General features: G+C 50.3%; 1 protein-coding gene across 1 annotated transcript in view; it reads left to right on the top strand.

Annotated features, from left to right (window-relative positions):
* Window positions 1–15,789, top strand: part of FA2H (fatty acid 2-hydroxylase) — a gene marked incomplete at both ends in the record, with an annotated part of 43,717 nt that overhangs the window by 20,298 nt on the left and 7,630 nt on the right. Inside the window, one exon of the mRNA XM_084257900.1 lies at window positions 6,466–6,558. Coding sequence (XP_084114026.1) covers window positions 6,466–6,558 — 93 coding nt within the window. The remainder of the gene's footprint in view (window positions 1–6,465; window positions 6,559–15,789) is intronic.

Genomic DNA, 15,789 nt, shown 5'->3' with positions numbered 1-15,789 from the left:
ACACTCATCCATGCGTGGACTGGCTGTTCTTAGGAATCCAGCATGAGTCTGACTACAAAATTACTCATTTCCCTTGCCAAACACAGGAACATATTCAATCCAAAGGCATCACCCAGAACAATTTCCAAGTACCGGAAAAAAAACATATTCTTCGCTTTGTGACATTTGGGGGTTTTAAAGATTTCCTTTCTTTCTTTCAGGATTTTCCCCCCTAGGAGAATCTTTTAAATAATGCATTGTGGAAGTTTCCATGAAACATTTTTTTTAAGTCTTTTAAAGTTTGAGCTGTACTGTAGGTCCCGGGAATGACCTTTACACACTTCTGATTCACGGATGGTGTTTGCCTGTGGAATTCAAGGGTGAGCCACCCAGCTCAACTATAAAATAAACACTGGGGCATGGAAGTCTAGAAACTTTGGCCCAGATCCAAGTGTGTGATGCTGAGGCTCTGAGCAGGACTCAGTTCTGGGAGTCCTCCACTGCCCCCCAGGTTCGGACTTGAGCAGCCCCCAGAGTAGGACTACAGGGGCTTCTCTGTACATGGAGGCTTTTAGATCTTTTGAAGTCTCACCGCTGGACTCAAAAGGAAAAGTCAGGAAAGATGTGCTAGAGGACACTTCCTTGTACCTAAGGGAATTTCTGCTCCTGGCACCGCCACTGTGCTCTGGCCCTGGCTCTCCTTGAAGGTGCGTACGAGCTTGTAATTAATGACCTGGGTTTGTGTCAGGGAGGGTGTGATTCCAAGAGCCACCCAGAAAGCACGTCGTTTATATGGTTATTCTGGGATTTATTGGTCAAAGTTTATCGCCTGTGATTTTTCTACATGGTGACTCCAGGTCCGAAGTGGTGATTAAGATGAACAGCAGAAAGAGGGAGAGGCCAGGAACAGCTTACTTCCAGCCCTCCCCCAACACACACACACACACACAGACACGTACTTTTAATTATCTTATTGTGGTAATACTGGTTTCCGACATTATTTATATGTCGACAGCATTATATGTCGACGTCTGTACATACCGTGTTAGGTACCGGAAGTCGGGACATCCACCAGCATTCAGTTGAACTCCTCCACTTGTTTACCCCACCCCACCTCACCCTTTCTGGTAACCACCATTCTTGTGTCATAAATCTAAATTTGATTTTGCTTTGTTTTGCTTATTCTCTTGTTTCTTTTTAAAGATTCATTTATGCATACAAGAACTGGGGTACAGGCCAGAGGGGTGTGTGCAGGGGGAGTGAGAGGATTCAGCAGAGACAGAGTGGGGAACAGAACAGGCAGACTGACAGAAATACACTGCTGAAGGGAGCAGCGGGCGAGACAGGAGAGGTCTGTTGCACCATGCGGGTAGCTCCCTGGCCGGGTATGGAACTTGTGCTGCAGTGGCTGCGGATAGCTTCATAGGTTGCGTCTTAACCTCTTGCGCTACCAGGGAGGCCCCTGTTCTCTATTTTCTTTATCTGCCACATGTCTTTCTCCATATGACTTAGCATAATATTTGACTTAGCATAATATTCTCAGAGTACTTCCATGTTATTGCTGTTGGCAAGATTTCATCTTTTTTCATAGCGAAGTAGCATTCTATGTTTACATACACGTATATGCATGCACTTGGGCTCTTAGGTTGTTTCCAAATCATGGCTACTGTAAAAAGTGCTGCGTGAATATGGGGAAGCAGATAACTTTTTTTTTTTAAGATTTATTTATTTATTTATACAAGCACTGGGTACAGTCAGAGGTGTGGGAGGGTGAGAGAATTCACCAGAGCCAGAGCGGAGAGCAGAGCAGGCAGACTGACGAAGTACACTGCTGAGGGGAGCAGCGGGCGGCAAGAGAGGTCTGCACGCCATGTGGGACCCTTGCCCGGCGGCCGGGGATCGAACTGGTGCTGCAGAGGCTGCGGGCAGCTTTGCGACCCAGTGCTCAACCGCTGAGCCACCAGGGAGACCCCAGATATCTTTTTGATACTCTGAAGGGGAACCTTTCGTTTCCTCCCCGGTCCGTGTACATCAAGAGCCACAGATGTCTAGAGAGAGTCCCTGTCCCCTCGTGCTGGGAGTGCCAGCGGTGAGCCAGGCCCCGGGCAGGAGCCACTCCCTTTCCTCCAGGGCCACTCCCCACATTTCACCTGGAACATTTCACCTGGAATATCCACTGTTAGCCAACACCTCTCTGTGAAACTGAATTTTCAGTGTCTGTTTTTCAAGTAAAACATTAAAACATAGGACCCTCTGAAACAAGAAAACAATTATGTCCAATTATTGCTCTCAAAACAAAATTTTAGGTTAACATTTCTCTGCATTTATAATTGTTTTTTGAGAACTGAAAGGGGGATTTATTGAAATACACTGCTGAGAGGAGCAGCAGGCGAGATGTGAGACAGGAGAGGCTGTCTGAGTCTGCCTGCATTAGTAATTTTTTTAATTTATTTTTTTAAAGATTTATTTATTTATGCATACAAGAGCTGGGGTGCAGGCCAGAGATGGGGTGGGAGGATTCACCAGAGACAGAGTGGGGAACAGAACAGACAGATTGACTGACATACACTGCTGAGGGGAGCAGCGGGCATGTCAGAAGAGATCTGCTGTGCCATATGGGTTGCTCCCTGGCTGGCCGGGGATCGAACTCGTGCTGCAGAGGCTGCAGATTGCTTCATAGTGCAGTGCTTAACCCTTTGCGCCACCAGGGAGGTCCAGAAAATATTTTTAAATAGAACTTATTTTTTAAATGTCAGTGGAAAGTTGCCAAATGCCCTTCCTTGGAAAGGTTTGCCCTTTGTTTCTCCCTCCAAACATGTTCATGCCATACTTATTTGGTACTGAAATGTCCTTTCACTTAGGAAAAGTTGCTGATGGTAATTGGAAAGAATATTTTTATCTGACAAAATAAAATATTGGCAATCTCCTATCAGCTTAGGGGACTTTTAGTGCTGCTCACCCCTGTCCTATATACTTGACCAAAGGGCACTGATAACATATGGTCTAGAATACTGGAGTTTTGATGCCTGTGTATGTTTACCGTCTCATCCTTCCCAGTGTGGCATTTTAAGATGGTGTGGCCAGTGTCCTGGGCCACCTCTCTGCTTTAAGCAGATGTGTCCACCCTGTTTGTTTAGATTCCAAGGCACATGAGCCCTGCATAGCCCTACCACAGCAGCCAAGCTTCCCCTCAGCAGGTGTCTCAGGGAACCTTGACTGTTTTGCAAACACCCAGCACTGAAACGTTGCCACTGAGGAAATATGAGTGGAACATCTAGTGTTTGGAAGAGCCCATCCTAGACAGCCTGAGATCTGAAACTATAGTTTCCCAACCTGTTGCAATCTACCACCACTGGACTGGAAAATTACAGAATGTGTAGAAACAAGAGGCAGGAAATGATAAATACGAAATGAGGCAGTGGGACATGGGGGAAATATGATTTTTAGACAGTTGGATAATGAAGGGCTCATTTCTGGCTGGAATGGCTAGGGAAGAAGTATGTGTGGTTAAGAGAATATTCCAGAGTCTAACTGCTGGCTCCACCCCTTTCTAGCTGTGTGTCTGCTTCGTGCCTAGGTGCCCTTATCTAGCACTTGGGAATAATAACCATGCCCACTTGCTACAGTTATGAAGACTAAAGGGCTGGGCACATAGTGAGGGTTCATGAAAGTTCATCTCTGTCATCATCCTGGACAGAGTGACATTGAAGAAGGAAAATGCCAGCCTTTGTCCCACGTCCTTGTGGCCTGCAATGTACAGACCAGCAGGTCCAAACCACCTGAACCACAGCAGCTCTCCACACCACACCCTGGCATTAGAAATGACAGGTCACCCCTGATAACTAGAGGGGGAAATGAGGGTTAATCCAAGGGCACGGCAGGAGAGGAGTATGGAAATATGTGGGATTGACTTTAAATGTAGAGAAGTTCTGAGCATAGAAAAAAAATCAGTGCAGGGAAATTGAGATAGATTTCCCGGGATGATGCTCGCTGTCTTCAGTTGGAGAAACAAGGGCTCCTACCAATAAAATATAGTTTTGATTTCACACTTAGATTTGCAAGAATTGGAATGAATGAACAAAGGAAGGTCAGGATAAGGCAATCTGCAGAGGACAATAATATGTTTACGTTTGAGAAAGTGGTGTCGGAAGTCAGAGCAGGACTTTGGGGCCAGCCTTTGATGTGGGTAGTTGGAGATATTCTCCTGGGGTAAGAAAAAGGCCAGTGTCACAGAGAGATGTCAGAGAGTCTTCTGAGCTGGTGCTCTGGCACACTGTGGACACTCAGGGGGGTGTGTGGTATAGTGTGTGTGCACACGCACCAGTGATGAGTGGTTGAAAGCAGTGATGGGACCCTAGTAGGAGGTTAGAATTGAGGGAATAGGAAGGGGGCCATGGTGACACAGCTCTGAGACCATCAGTCAGGGAAGAAGAGGCTGATCTGGAGCAGGGGCTCCCATCCCTGCAAATTTCCCTTGATGATTTATTGCCCAGGCTTTTTCTGTTTCCCACCACCCATGGCCTCCCATTCATCACTACTCCAGGCTTCTCAGCTGTCATCACAGGTCCTTGTGGCCCTCCAGTTAACGGATCAATAGGTCCAAACCACACCCTGAACCACACCAGCTCTCCACACCACATGCCACACCGTGAGAGCAGACTGGGAAAAAGCTTTGGGGGCGGGGGGGGGGGGGCATTGAACTAAGTGAATGGGCCACAGAGGATGGGCAGACAAGGGGGGCTTCCCATGACATGAACTGGGATGTGCAGACGAGGGGGGCTGAGCACTGCTGGCTTCTGCTCTGGTTCCATCACCCACCTTGGAAGAGGAACGTGGACAACCATTATGCTTAGAGACTGGTGCATTCTAAGACTCCTGGGGGAAAACAGACAGTGTTGGCTGCTGGAGTTATGGACATAAACTTCCTGGTGACAAGGAAAAAGCTATCCAGTCCTAAAGTGGAAGAACTGGGAAAGATCCCTGAAAACTAAGGCAGACAGCTGAGCAGAAGGAAGACTCTGCAAAGACCACAGCTTCCAGGAGACAGCCAAGCCTTGGTGAGCAGAAGCATGGGTGGCATATAGGAGAGCTTGGTACCCACAGCCAAGAGGTCCTTTCTCTTGCTTCTGGTGGTTGTTTGGGTGGATGGACCCAAAACATACCTGTGTCTGCCAGTCAGGGGTATCTGAAAAAGGCGCCACAGACCAAAACCAGAGGCCCAAGATAGACCTTTTGTTCTGTTGTGAGACAAATGGAATTGCAGTGAGTGGGAGGTGCAGAGAACGATGAGATCATCTTACTTAAGAAAATACTTGGGTGGCCAAGAGAAAATGCCTCTCCAGGAGGGAAGGGAAATCAATGGCTCAGAGATTTGAGGGCATGTTTGAGGGTGTGACAGAATTAGAAGGGACACAATTATTAGCTGCCACTTATATTCACTGTTTAGGATGCTTTGTTTTGTGATATGCTATAACATCCACTCTTCTTGTCCTGAAGATATCATCGAAGATGCTTTTTTTTTTTTTAATTCCAGGATCAGACTGGTGACCAAGACTAAAAATATAGTGAGTTATACTTACCAAGACAGATGCACAAAAGTTGGGTTATGTAAGGGTTGTCCCAGAAAATGCCAGCATGGACAGGGTCACCCTCACCTCCTGTAGGTCATTTGGAAGCAAAAATGTAAGAATTGCAACAGTAGAAATCACAGCGGGCTCCTCAGTCCACGCTTGCTCTCACCAGTGCCCAGCTTCCACTTCCCCTCCAGGGCGCCATGGTCCCCTGTGTCGCAGGGACACAGAGGGCAGCCCCTGCCCACATGGGCAGTGCTGTCCCCACCCTTCCTGCAGGGGATCTTGAGTTTTACCTACATGCCAGCTTCCCCTTTCCAGCCTCATGCCAGGAGACGTCAGTGCCGGCGGGGCTCTGTGACTTTCCCAGTACATTCCATTTACCCTGGCTTTGCCTCGCTGTTAGTCAGGTTTAACCTTGAGCCTATTTGGACACTGCTCTGTCAGTGCTGCCCTACGTGTGACTGCTGACCCACAGTGGGGGCTTCTGGAGGGACAGCTCCCTGCGCTGGGCTGCCTTTCTTGTGGGCATGTGGACCTACTGATCCAGCCTAGGGCCCACAGGCTCTGTTGAATTACCAGGGAAGGACTGAGGTGGGTGAGACGTCATATCAGGTACCATGCCAGGGACCTGGGGGAAGGCTGGCAGGGACACCCTTGCGCAGGGCATTCCCACTAACAGCTGCCATTCTCCTACGGTCCCTCAGCCAGTTGTTTTTTTTACTGTCCCAGATCTTTCTGTCTCTCTTTTTGTGCAGAGAATAGTACCACCCACATCAGCATATTCCTGTTTTCAGGTGCACTCAGTGTTGCTGGCTTCTGACCACCCCATTCCCCACTATGGGGGGTGCACCCCCTCTGGGACCCTCTTCCCTCACCCTCTGTAGTAATCCACTTGTATCTTCTGTATCTCTAGGGTTCCATGGAGAATGGGGCTGTAGCCTCAGTCAACAGCCAGAAGACAGACCCTCCGATGGAGCCCAAGCTGAAATTGGTGGACTGGGACAAGGTAGCTGGCACAAGACGGGGCAGGATGAAATAAGGGCCTCATGGAGCAATGGGTGGGGCCAACACCCATGGTTATTCATGACGCTTCCCCTGGAAATGCAGGCAGTGGTGCGGATGTCCACAGCTCAAAAGTCTCTCACGAGGCAGCAGACCCAGCTAAGGTTGGGGCAGCTGCAGGGAAACTACCAGAAGAAGGTCTGTGCAGAGCCAGGCCCCAAACACCCCAGAAAAGAAGGAGGTCCCACAAGGACCCCTGCAGCTGAAAAGGGCACCGAGACAGTGCACGAGGTTACCAGTGCACAAGGCAGAGCTGCCCTGCACAGCGATCACGGTGCGAGCCCCCCTGGCACGGGCAAGGAAACCTGCTGAGCTGAGGCAGGAGACAGACAGGATGAGCCATCCATAGCCTTGGTCAGCAGAGCCCACGACAAACCTCTCGTGGTGTCCAGTGTCTTTTTAATGAAGCAGACCTCATTTGTTGGTTAGGGGAGTCCTGGAGGCCCTGGGGGGTCCCTGGTGGAAGTGGAGCTATTCAGCGGAGAGGGAGGTGAAACAGCACAACTTGGGGGCTCTGGGCAGAACCAGATTCAGGTGCCCGCCCCCTCCAGCCTGCACCACGGGACCATCCTGATGGCATGTCGCCGTTGTCCCTCGGAATTGACATGAATATGTGCATCCCTGAATGTCCCCTGACCTTGCTGGACACCAGGAAAAAGAGATCAATGGGACAAGTCCCCGCCCTCAGGGAGCTCAGAGCCTGGTGGGGAGGACACACATATTTCTGGCACCCTGGGGAGAGGCCAGAACACACTCAAGGAACATAAGTCACGGGGAGAGCGGCTGTCCATGAAGTCTGTTTCCTGGGCCCCAGTGCCTGGGAGTCCTGAGGCCTGACCCCAAGAACATGCAAATGGCATCAGCTACTGCCTCTGGGGAACCCGTCAGCCTGCAGCCTTGGCAGCTCGAGTAGAGAGGCCAGGACAAATTGCTCCATACCCCATCCCCTGCAGAGAGGCCGGTCACCAAAGGAAAGTAGAAGGCCAGTGAGGGAATGGCCTCCACCGGCTACAGAGTGTGCTTCCCAGAGGGCTCCCTAGAAGTTGGGGTCCTGACCTAGTGTCCTGACCGTCACCCTGGACTTGGCCATGTTTGCTCAGTGCACTGGGGAGGGGTCTGGGTTGAGGGATCGTGGTATAAACGGTGGACTTCTTTGGAAGCTTTGGAGACTTGGGCTTGTTCTACGTGGGGGCAGGGTGGGGGGAGATGGCCTGCCTGAAGGGGACAAACACCTTGCCCTGAAAAGGGAGGAGCAGCAGAGGGAGGGGGTGGGGATAGGAGCAGAACCTGAGAGTGAGCAGTCTGCGGAGGGTTCAGGGCTCAGCAGCCAGAGGATGGCACTGGGGGTGCAGAGAAGAGCAGTCCTTGGGGCCAGCATCTGCAGGCTTGAATATTAGAAAGAAGTTTTTTTTTTTTAAGATTTATTTATTTATTTACACAAGCACTGGGTACAGTCAGAAGTGCAGGAGGGTGAGATAATTCACCAGAGCCAGAGCGGGGAGCAGAGCAGGCAGAAGGACCGAAGTACACTGCTGAGGGGAGCAGCGGGTGGCAGGAGAGGTCTGCGCGCCATGTGGGACCCTCGCCACCAGCCGGGGATTGAACTGGCGCTGCAGAGGCTGCGGGCAGCTTTGCAGCCCAGCGCTCAAGCTGCGCCACTGGGAAGGCTCAAGAAGAAATATTTTAAAGAGAGACCTGCCCAGGGTAGATCAATACAGGCAGCTGACTGGGCGGAGGGGCAGGAAAGAATTGTCTTGGAGGGAATTGGGGCTGTGGGCTGAGGCTGAGGGGAGCAGAAAGTGGGGGTGGGTTGCCAGCCCTACTCTGGGGAAGAAACCTCCCATGGTCTCCCTGGACTTCAGGTTCAAAGTTGACCCCAGCTCTGTCACTGCCTGAGGCAAGGGGATAAAGCCCCCCAGGTCGGCTGGGAAGAATGAGGGAACACTGAAGTGGGGTGCTGGGCCAGAGGGTAGAAGGTTCTGTAAAGAGGGCCAGGAAGCCCGCTCTGGATGCCCTGCCCTGCTCAGAGATGGGTTGTAGTCTGATTTCCAGGCTCTGCATAGAATTTTACTAGAACAATGTCTAAGCCATCCTGATCATCCCCTTGTCAGTCAGGACCAGGCTTCTGTGTGAGACAAGAAACCCAGCTGTGATCCAGCACCCCACATTACACCCCACATTTTCTCCCTGTTTCCAGGTTCCATCCAGTAGGGATGGCCAGAGCTGCCACTCTGCCCCTGGCTTCTGGGCCTGCCTGTGCCCTTTGTCCTTCTTGTCACCATTTCTCTATGTCCTTCACAGAGCTCACCTCTGGCAGCCTTCTCGTCCCCCTCACCACCTTGGGTCTTGCCTTTTTCAAACCTTATAGAACTGGTGTGATTTGATGCCCTGGGCAGTGGGATCAGCACCGAGGAACACTCCTTTGATTGCGCTCCTGCCCGTGCCAGACACTGCTGGCAATGCACTTGAACTATATTTTCTACCCTCTGATGTAATCTTCCAACAACAAGAGATAAGGCTTAGAATGATCTTGATTTGACTAAGGAGAGCTAAGTCTCCTGCCCAAAGTCAAAGTCACTCTGTGGACTTCCTTAGCATGGCACCCTCTCCCTGCTCTGCCCTTTCGCCTGCCCCTCTGCCTGTCCAGGACACTCCACCCTGATGCTGCCAAGAACAAGACCCTGAGAGCTGCAATGGGCTGAAGGGTGGGAGGAAACTGAGCAGGCACAGGGAGGTGTCTCCTGGCCCTGCCTCAGGCTAAGCCAGACTCCAGCAGAACCCTGTCCCTCCAGCTCCTGGAGGGAAACTGCCAGGGGTGTATGGGCCCCCTCTCTCCTCTTAAGAGACATGTATAATCATCTGGCCAGCTCTGTCACAAAGCAAAATGCACCAGTCTGCTTTCCTACTCCCTGTCCCTTACGTACACACACCTACAAGCACATGCACACATACACACACACACACACACACACCCCTCTGCATTAGGGGCTGCTCCCAGGATCTTCAGGGTCTGGCAAAGATGTTGGCTTTGATGATGGGGTGTTACCCTTTGGGGGCCTTCAGATAAGTCATGGAGAACTTGGGGAGGTAGTGCCAGGGTCAGCACAAGAGCCCCTTAGACAGCCCACCTCTGGGCATGGGTCTGCCTAGATGCTTTGGGTGCTGGCTTTGCTTACCCCCAGCACTCAGAGTAGGGTTATGGAGGGTCTAGCTACCCACAGTAATGCACAGATCCCTCTCTCCTTAGGATGAGGCCAAGGGCTGAGGTCACACTGGCTGGCGCCATGGTGCAGTCCATCTTCCTCTCTCACTGAGCCTCAGCACCCACACCCCTGCTGTCTGTCCTCTCACGTGGCCCTTGGCCCTTGCAGAAGGGAAGCTAAAGTCATAGGGGTGTGGGGAGGGCCATAGGGCACGGGGAACGGGACAAGCAGGTGGTCCAGCGCACCTCTGTAGACAGGAATGTGTCCAGTTGTGAGCTTCTAGCTACACGACACACGACAGGCCTGCAGCCACCCCTGCAAGGACAACAAGCGCCCCCATGGGCCTCTGCACCAGACTTCCCACTAGATACCCCTGCAGGTCCCTCGCAGCCTGTGCGCTGGGAAGTTCACAGCCGGGCGTCCTGAGCAGCTGATAGGAAGCCTCCTTGTGCCGTGGTTAAGCCCTTCGGCTGGCAGCTGGCGGGGCTCAGGTGCAGGGCCCACCTACCACGCACACCAATGGCTGAACCACTGGCCTCTGCCTCCTGTCTGTACAGGGAGGACGTCACAGACCCTAACTCTCAAAATCATAGCTGATGAGAGAGAATGGACATGAAGTCTGAGGTCAGGGGTCAGACTGGACATAGAAACAGTGGCTGGAATTCCTGTCGAGTTTCTGGCCCTTTCTCCCCCCCCCCCCCATTCCCTCCTGGTCCCCCACCTCCCTGGCTCAGAAAACTGGCTCAGAGCTTTGAGCTCTGGGGTTTGGGTGGACATTTCTTGAAACAATTGCCTTGGCTAATGGCGGTGGTGGTGGGAGGAGCTGCTGGCAAGAGCACCTGCCCCCTCTCTCGTGTTTGCCCCATCCGAGGAGAGCAGATTCCCAACTTCCTGCTCCCAGGTTGGTGATGCCCCTAGAAGGAGTGCACCTGGCTCCCTGCTGCCAGGAGGAGGAGGACCTGGACATTAGAGGAGGGGAGCAGAGTGGCCCCCCTTTCACACACGCTTCCACCCTTCTGGGTGGCAGGCTGCCCTTTTCCCTTCAAGGCCCTGGTGTGGTTGCATTCCTGGCATAGCCCCAAGAGGCCCTCCCCCTCCCTCTCCTATTGGGGCAGGGGTAGAGCTGGATGGGAGAGGGGAATGGGACCCACAAGGGGCTTTGGCCAAGCTCACCCCAACTCGCCTGTGCCTCTCAAGGACCCAGCCTATTGCATGAGGTCTTTTATTTATCAAAGGGCCCCTGAGTCCCACCCAGAACAGTTTCTCATCCTCATCCATGAAGTCCGGCTTTAGCTGGACGACCCTGAAAAAACCACTTGCCCTCTCTGAGCATCAGGTTCCACAACTAGGAAAGGGGGATTTGCTATTATCAGGGTAGCTATGAAAGCCCCCAGATGCCTAGAAACTAGAGTTGTGATCCATGGCCTTTTCTTCCCTTGCCCCGTTTCTTCCACCCAAACTTTGTCTGTGCCTCTCCTGTTCCCCCAAGCCTTAGGAAGTAGGATGGAAAGGGGCCAGGACCAGGCACCAGCGGGAGATGAAGAAAGCCATTTATGTGAGCCACTTGAAGGGGGTCCACACCTGGGTAGAGTAGGTAGGGACCTTGAGTCCCATCCTAGCTTGTTAGATCCCCAGCTGCTGTCTTTTGCCAGCCTCCCTTCTCAAAACCAGTTTCCACCCCACGTCGGAAAGGACCAGCAGTTGAAAGTGTTGACAACGTTAGCACCCAGCTGATCAGGACAGAAAGAGAATGGAGAATAGACACTCTATCAGGACACCTACTGTCTAAATCAAACTTATGCATATGGGCACTGTCCTAGCTCCTGGGGGATTGTGTGGTGGGTGCTGCAAACTGGGAGGAGGCCGGAAGGGATATTCTCTCTCTAGGACAAACAACCCTGTCTAAAGCTTCATTTAACTTCTCTGGGTCTCGGTGATATCATCCATAAGATGGGGAGGAAGACAGCAGGCCTGGATTTCTTTTATTTATTTAGTTAGTTAATATATTTTTTACATCATTTTTCATTTTTGCAGGCCTGGATTTCTTTACTCACAGGAAAGGCTCACTTTCTTTCCCTGGACAAGTGGGGTTGAGGCAGTGGTGAAAGTGTAGATGTCAGCCTTTGTGGACTGAGGGGGATGTTTGCAGAGGAAAAAACGAGGTCTTCTTAGGATTTCTCCAGGGTACTCCTTCAGTACCCCTAGCAAAGTGACCATCTCTGGGCACTAAGGAGGGCTCTCTTGAAGAAATTCACTGTGGGCTAGTCGCAGAACCTGGGCTCAAGGCCCGCCAAGGTCAGCGGACCCTTGGTGCCAACTCTAAACAGCAAGTCTGCCATTTTCTATTTGTATGGTGGCCACTGCCTGTTGGTCTACCCAAGGAGGAACCAAAGTCCTATCCAAAGGTTAAATGGGCAATAGGACATCAAATGACGGACCCCTATGTGTTGGGGGGATAGGATGGAGGGCTGGTTGTTTCCACCACAGTGGAAAACAAACACCTCTCCAGCAACCTAGCTCCAACTCTCCATACCTCCTCTATCCTGGTTTCTGTTCCCTTCACATTAGGGTATAAGATTCAGGCTGGCATCCCTGTTTGCTGATCACCTAGACATTTCTTCCTGGGTTTCAACTGAATTAAGCTTATGGATCCTATGCTATCTTCTACTTTCTTTATGAAATAAGGGTACATTGGATCAACAGGTAAAAATTTACCTACATTTTTGGGCACCGCTAAGTTGCCCACCTGGCTGTATCCCCCATGCTATAACTGGGCACATTCATTGTTTAAGGTAGCTAAGTCCAAACTAAGTTCGCAAATGAAAAAGAGGCATAGAGTGTCCTGTGGAACATAAAAAAGTAGAACATATAAAAGCCAGGGGTTTCATTGAAGACAGATGGTGGTAAGTTAAGGATGAATATTATCTTTCAAGCAGTAACTGGGGGAAATACAAAAAGGCACAGCTACAACACCAGCAAGAAGATAATATAAAGGATTTTAAAATACTTGATTAATTCAAATTAGACAAGAAAGCACAGAGGAGACAAATAGAAAACAAATACCAAGATGGTAACCTACTTTGACATTAAGTGTAAATGGATTACAGTTAATTGCATTTAAAAACATTCAAGGGCCTCCCCGGTGGCGCAGTGGTTAAGCGCTGGGCTGCGAAGCTGCCTGCAGCCTCTGCAGCGCTGGTTCGATCCCCGGCCACCGGGTGAGGGTCCCACATGGTGCAGCAGACCTCTCCTGCCGCACCCACTGCTCCCCTCAGCAGTGTATTTCGTCAGTCTGCCTGTTCTGCTCCCAGCTCTGGCTCTGGTGAATTCTCTCACCCTCCCATGCTTCTGACTGTACCCCGTGCTTGTATAAATAAATAAATAAACCTTTAAAAAAAAAAAGTTTGAGTGCAATAAAATATTTAAAAAAAATAAAAATAAAAAATAAAAGAAATAAAAACATTCAAATTACAGACAGATTGTAAATAAGAAAGACTAAATAAGAAAACAAGACCCGGGCCTCCCTGGTGGCACAAGGGGTTGAGCACAGCACTATGAAGCGGTCTGCAACCTCTGCAGCATGAGCTCAATCCCCCTGCTGGCCAGGGAATAGCCCACATGGCACTGCAGACCTCTCCTGTCTCGCCCGCTGCTCCCCTCAGCAGTGTATTTCAGTAGATCCACCTGTTCTGTTCCCCCCTCAGTCTCTGGTGAATCCTCTCATCCCCCACACCTCTGACCTGTACCCCAATTCTTGTATGCATATATAAATAAATCTTTAAAAAAGAAAAAGAAAATAAAACAAGACCCAACTATGTCCTTTCTGCAAGAGATGTAAAGACATACACGTGTTAGAAGCAAAAGGGCTGAAAAAGATAGACCATGAAAACACCGGGCATAGGAAGCCTGGTGATTCTATTAAAATCTAAATGGGCTTCTAAAATCAAAAAGTACTCAGGACAGGGCCTCCCCGGTGGCACAGCGGTTGAGTGCTGGGTTGCGAAGCTGCCCGTGGCCTCTGTGGCGCCAATTCGATCCCCGGCTGCTCCCCGGCGACCGGAGGAGGGTCCCACATGGCGCGCAGACCTCTCCTGCCGCCCGCTGCTCCCCTCAGCAGTGTACTTCGGTCCTTCTGCCTGCTCTGCTCCCTGCTCTGGCTCTGGTGAATTCTCTCACCCTCCTGCCCTTCTGACTGTACCTAGTGCATGTATAAACAAAACGAACAAACAAATGAACAAATAAATAAATAAATAAAACATGCCTCTATTAAAAAAAAAAAAAGTACTCAGGACAAGGAGTACTTCATGGACCAAGCAGGCTAATCCCCAGTGATAAAGGGGTCAAATCATCAAAAAGATATAACTGGGCAAACTTGGACAATTTACTGCTTCCATCTCCCCATCTGCAAAATTATAACAATAATACCTGCCTACTTAGGTGCCTCATGAGGATCAAGTGAAAACTCATGTAAAGTGAATAGATCCAGGCTTGGCAAGTAACAAAAATGCTCTGTGTTACTTCTCCGTGCTGTCAAGCCTTTACTGGCTTGGCTTCTTCTGAGGTGAGGCTCTGAAGGTTGTGAAAGATAAGGTGTAAACACAGGTCACTAGCTGGTTCCTCCAGTTCTTTTTCCTGGTAGTAGTGGAGGCAGCGTGTGTGTGTGTATGTGTGTGTGTGTGGTGTGTGTAGACACCTGAGGAACAGAAGGAATGAGACCAAGTGAAAGGGATTTGCTGCTAGACCCAAGGTACAAAGTCAAGGAGACAAGGGGACTGAGAACAGGAAGAGAGTGAGAACAGACAAGGTTGGGATGATGAACTGGTTTAGCTGGTGCTGGATGGGATCAGTTCAAACTGACCTGGGTCATCTTCCAACCTAAGAAGCGGGAAGGCTTCCAAGTTCACATGGCAGGAGCCACCTTATTTGGGAGCGTTTCCCCCTTGTGGCAGGCATAGAGAGAATGCTCAGTGACCTTCCCTGCTTGCCTTGAGACCCCCAGGCCCCTGCTCCAAGGCTGTGACAGCTGGGCTAGCTTTCACCTCCCGGGCTGGGACACCTGCTGGAACCGAGCCTGCTTTGGTTTGGAGGCCTGTGTGAGGATGAGATTCCTGCCAGCATTACAGGAAGACAGGTTACTAAACCATTATTGACTCTTCCTCCAAGTACATTTCTGGCTCCTCCCATTTCCTTTCTTTTCACCACCTCCCTTCTTACCTGCTGAGGCTGCCCTATTCCCTTGTATTGGAGATTTCTCATCACCTACCATGCCCTAGGCAATAGGCACATCTCGCCCTCTCTTGTGTTGCGAGTCTAGGCACACTCAGAAGGGCTCTGAGAAGTAGACACTTACCCAGGATCCCACCTTGGGTGGGAGAGCCAGGCTTAGCAGATTGCCTCCTCCCTCCAAGGCCAGTGTTCTTTCCGGCTTTCAGTTTACTGATGGGCTCTAGATTAGTCTTCCACACACTGACTCACCAGCAATCTTCAAGAGCTTCCCATTGCCTAAAGTTGTGGCCTGTAAACATTGTTTATCTTGCACCTAAGATAAACATTTTGAACATGCTCTCCATTACATGCCCATTTTAATTTTCTATACATTATTAATATTACATAATTTAGAAAATATTTAACTATGGCTTAAATATAAGACAAATATATCACAAATGAAGTCTCTAATATTTTTCCCCACTTCTGCCAATCAACCAGTAAGTTCCCCTGGATTTACATAGTCACCCCCACCTTGGGCTTGGGAAATGCAGTGGCAACTCCTGGTCTGGTATGGGATGCCCACCATCTAAAGCCCTGAGCAGATTTTGTCCTGCTGCTGTGCAGATCAATGCCAATGTACTGAATGGACCACAATTGTTCTCAACCCCAAGTACTTGCCCACATTTCCTCCTCCCCTCTTTCTCCTTTCCCTTCACCAAGTTCTTGTTGTATAAGCTCTAGCCCAAACCCAGGTTCTCTGCAAA

The sequence above is a fragment of the Talpa europaea genome, assembly GCF_964194135.1.
Source record: "Talpa europaea genome assembly, chromosome: 16".
NCBI lineage: Eukaryota > Metazoa > Chordata > Mammalia > Eulipotyphla > Talpidae > Talpa > Talpa europaea.
The sequence above is the reverse complement of the archived record's forward strand: the minus strand, read 5'-3'. Positions and strand labels throughout refer to the sequence as shown.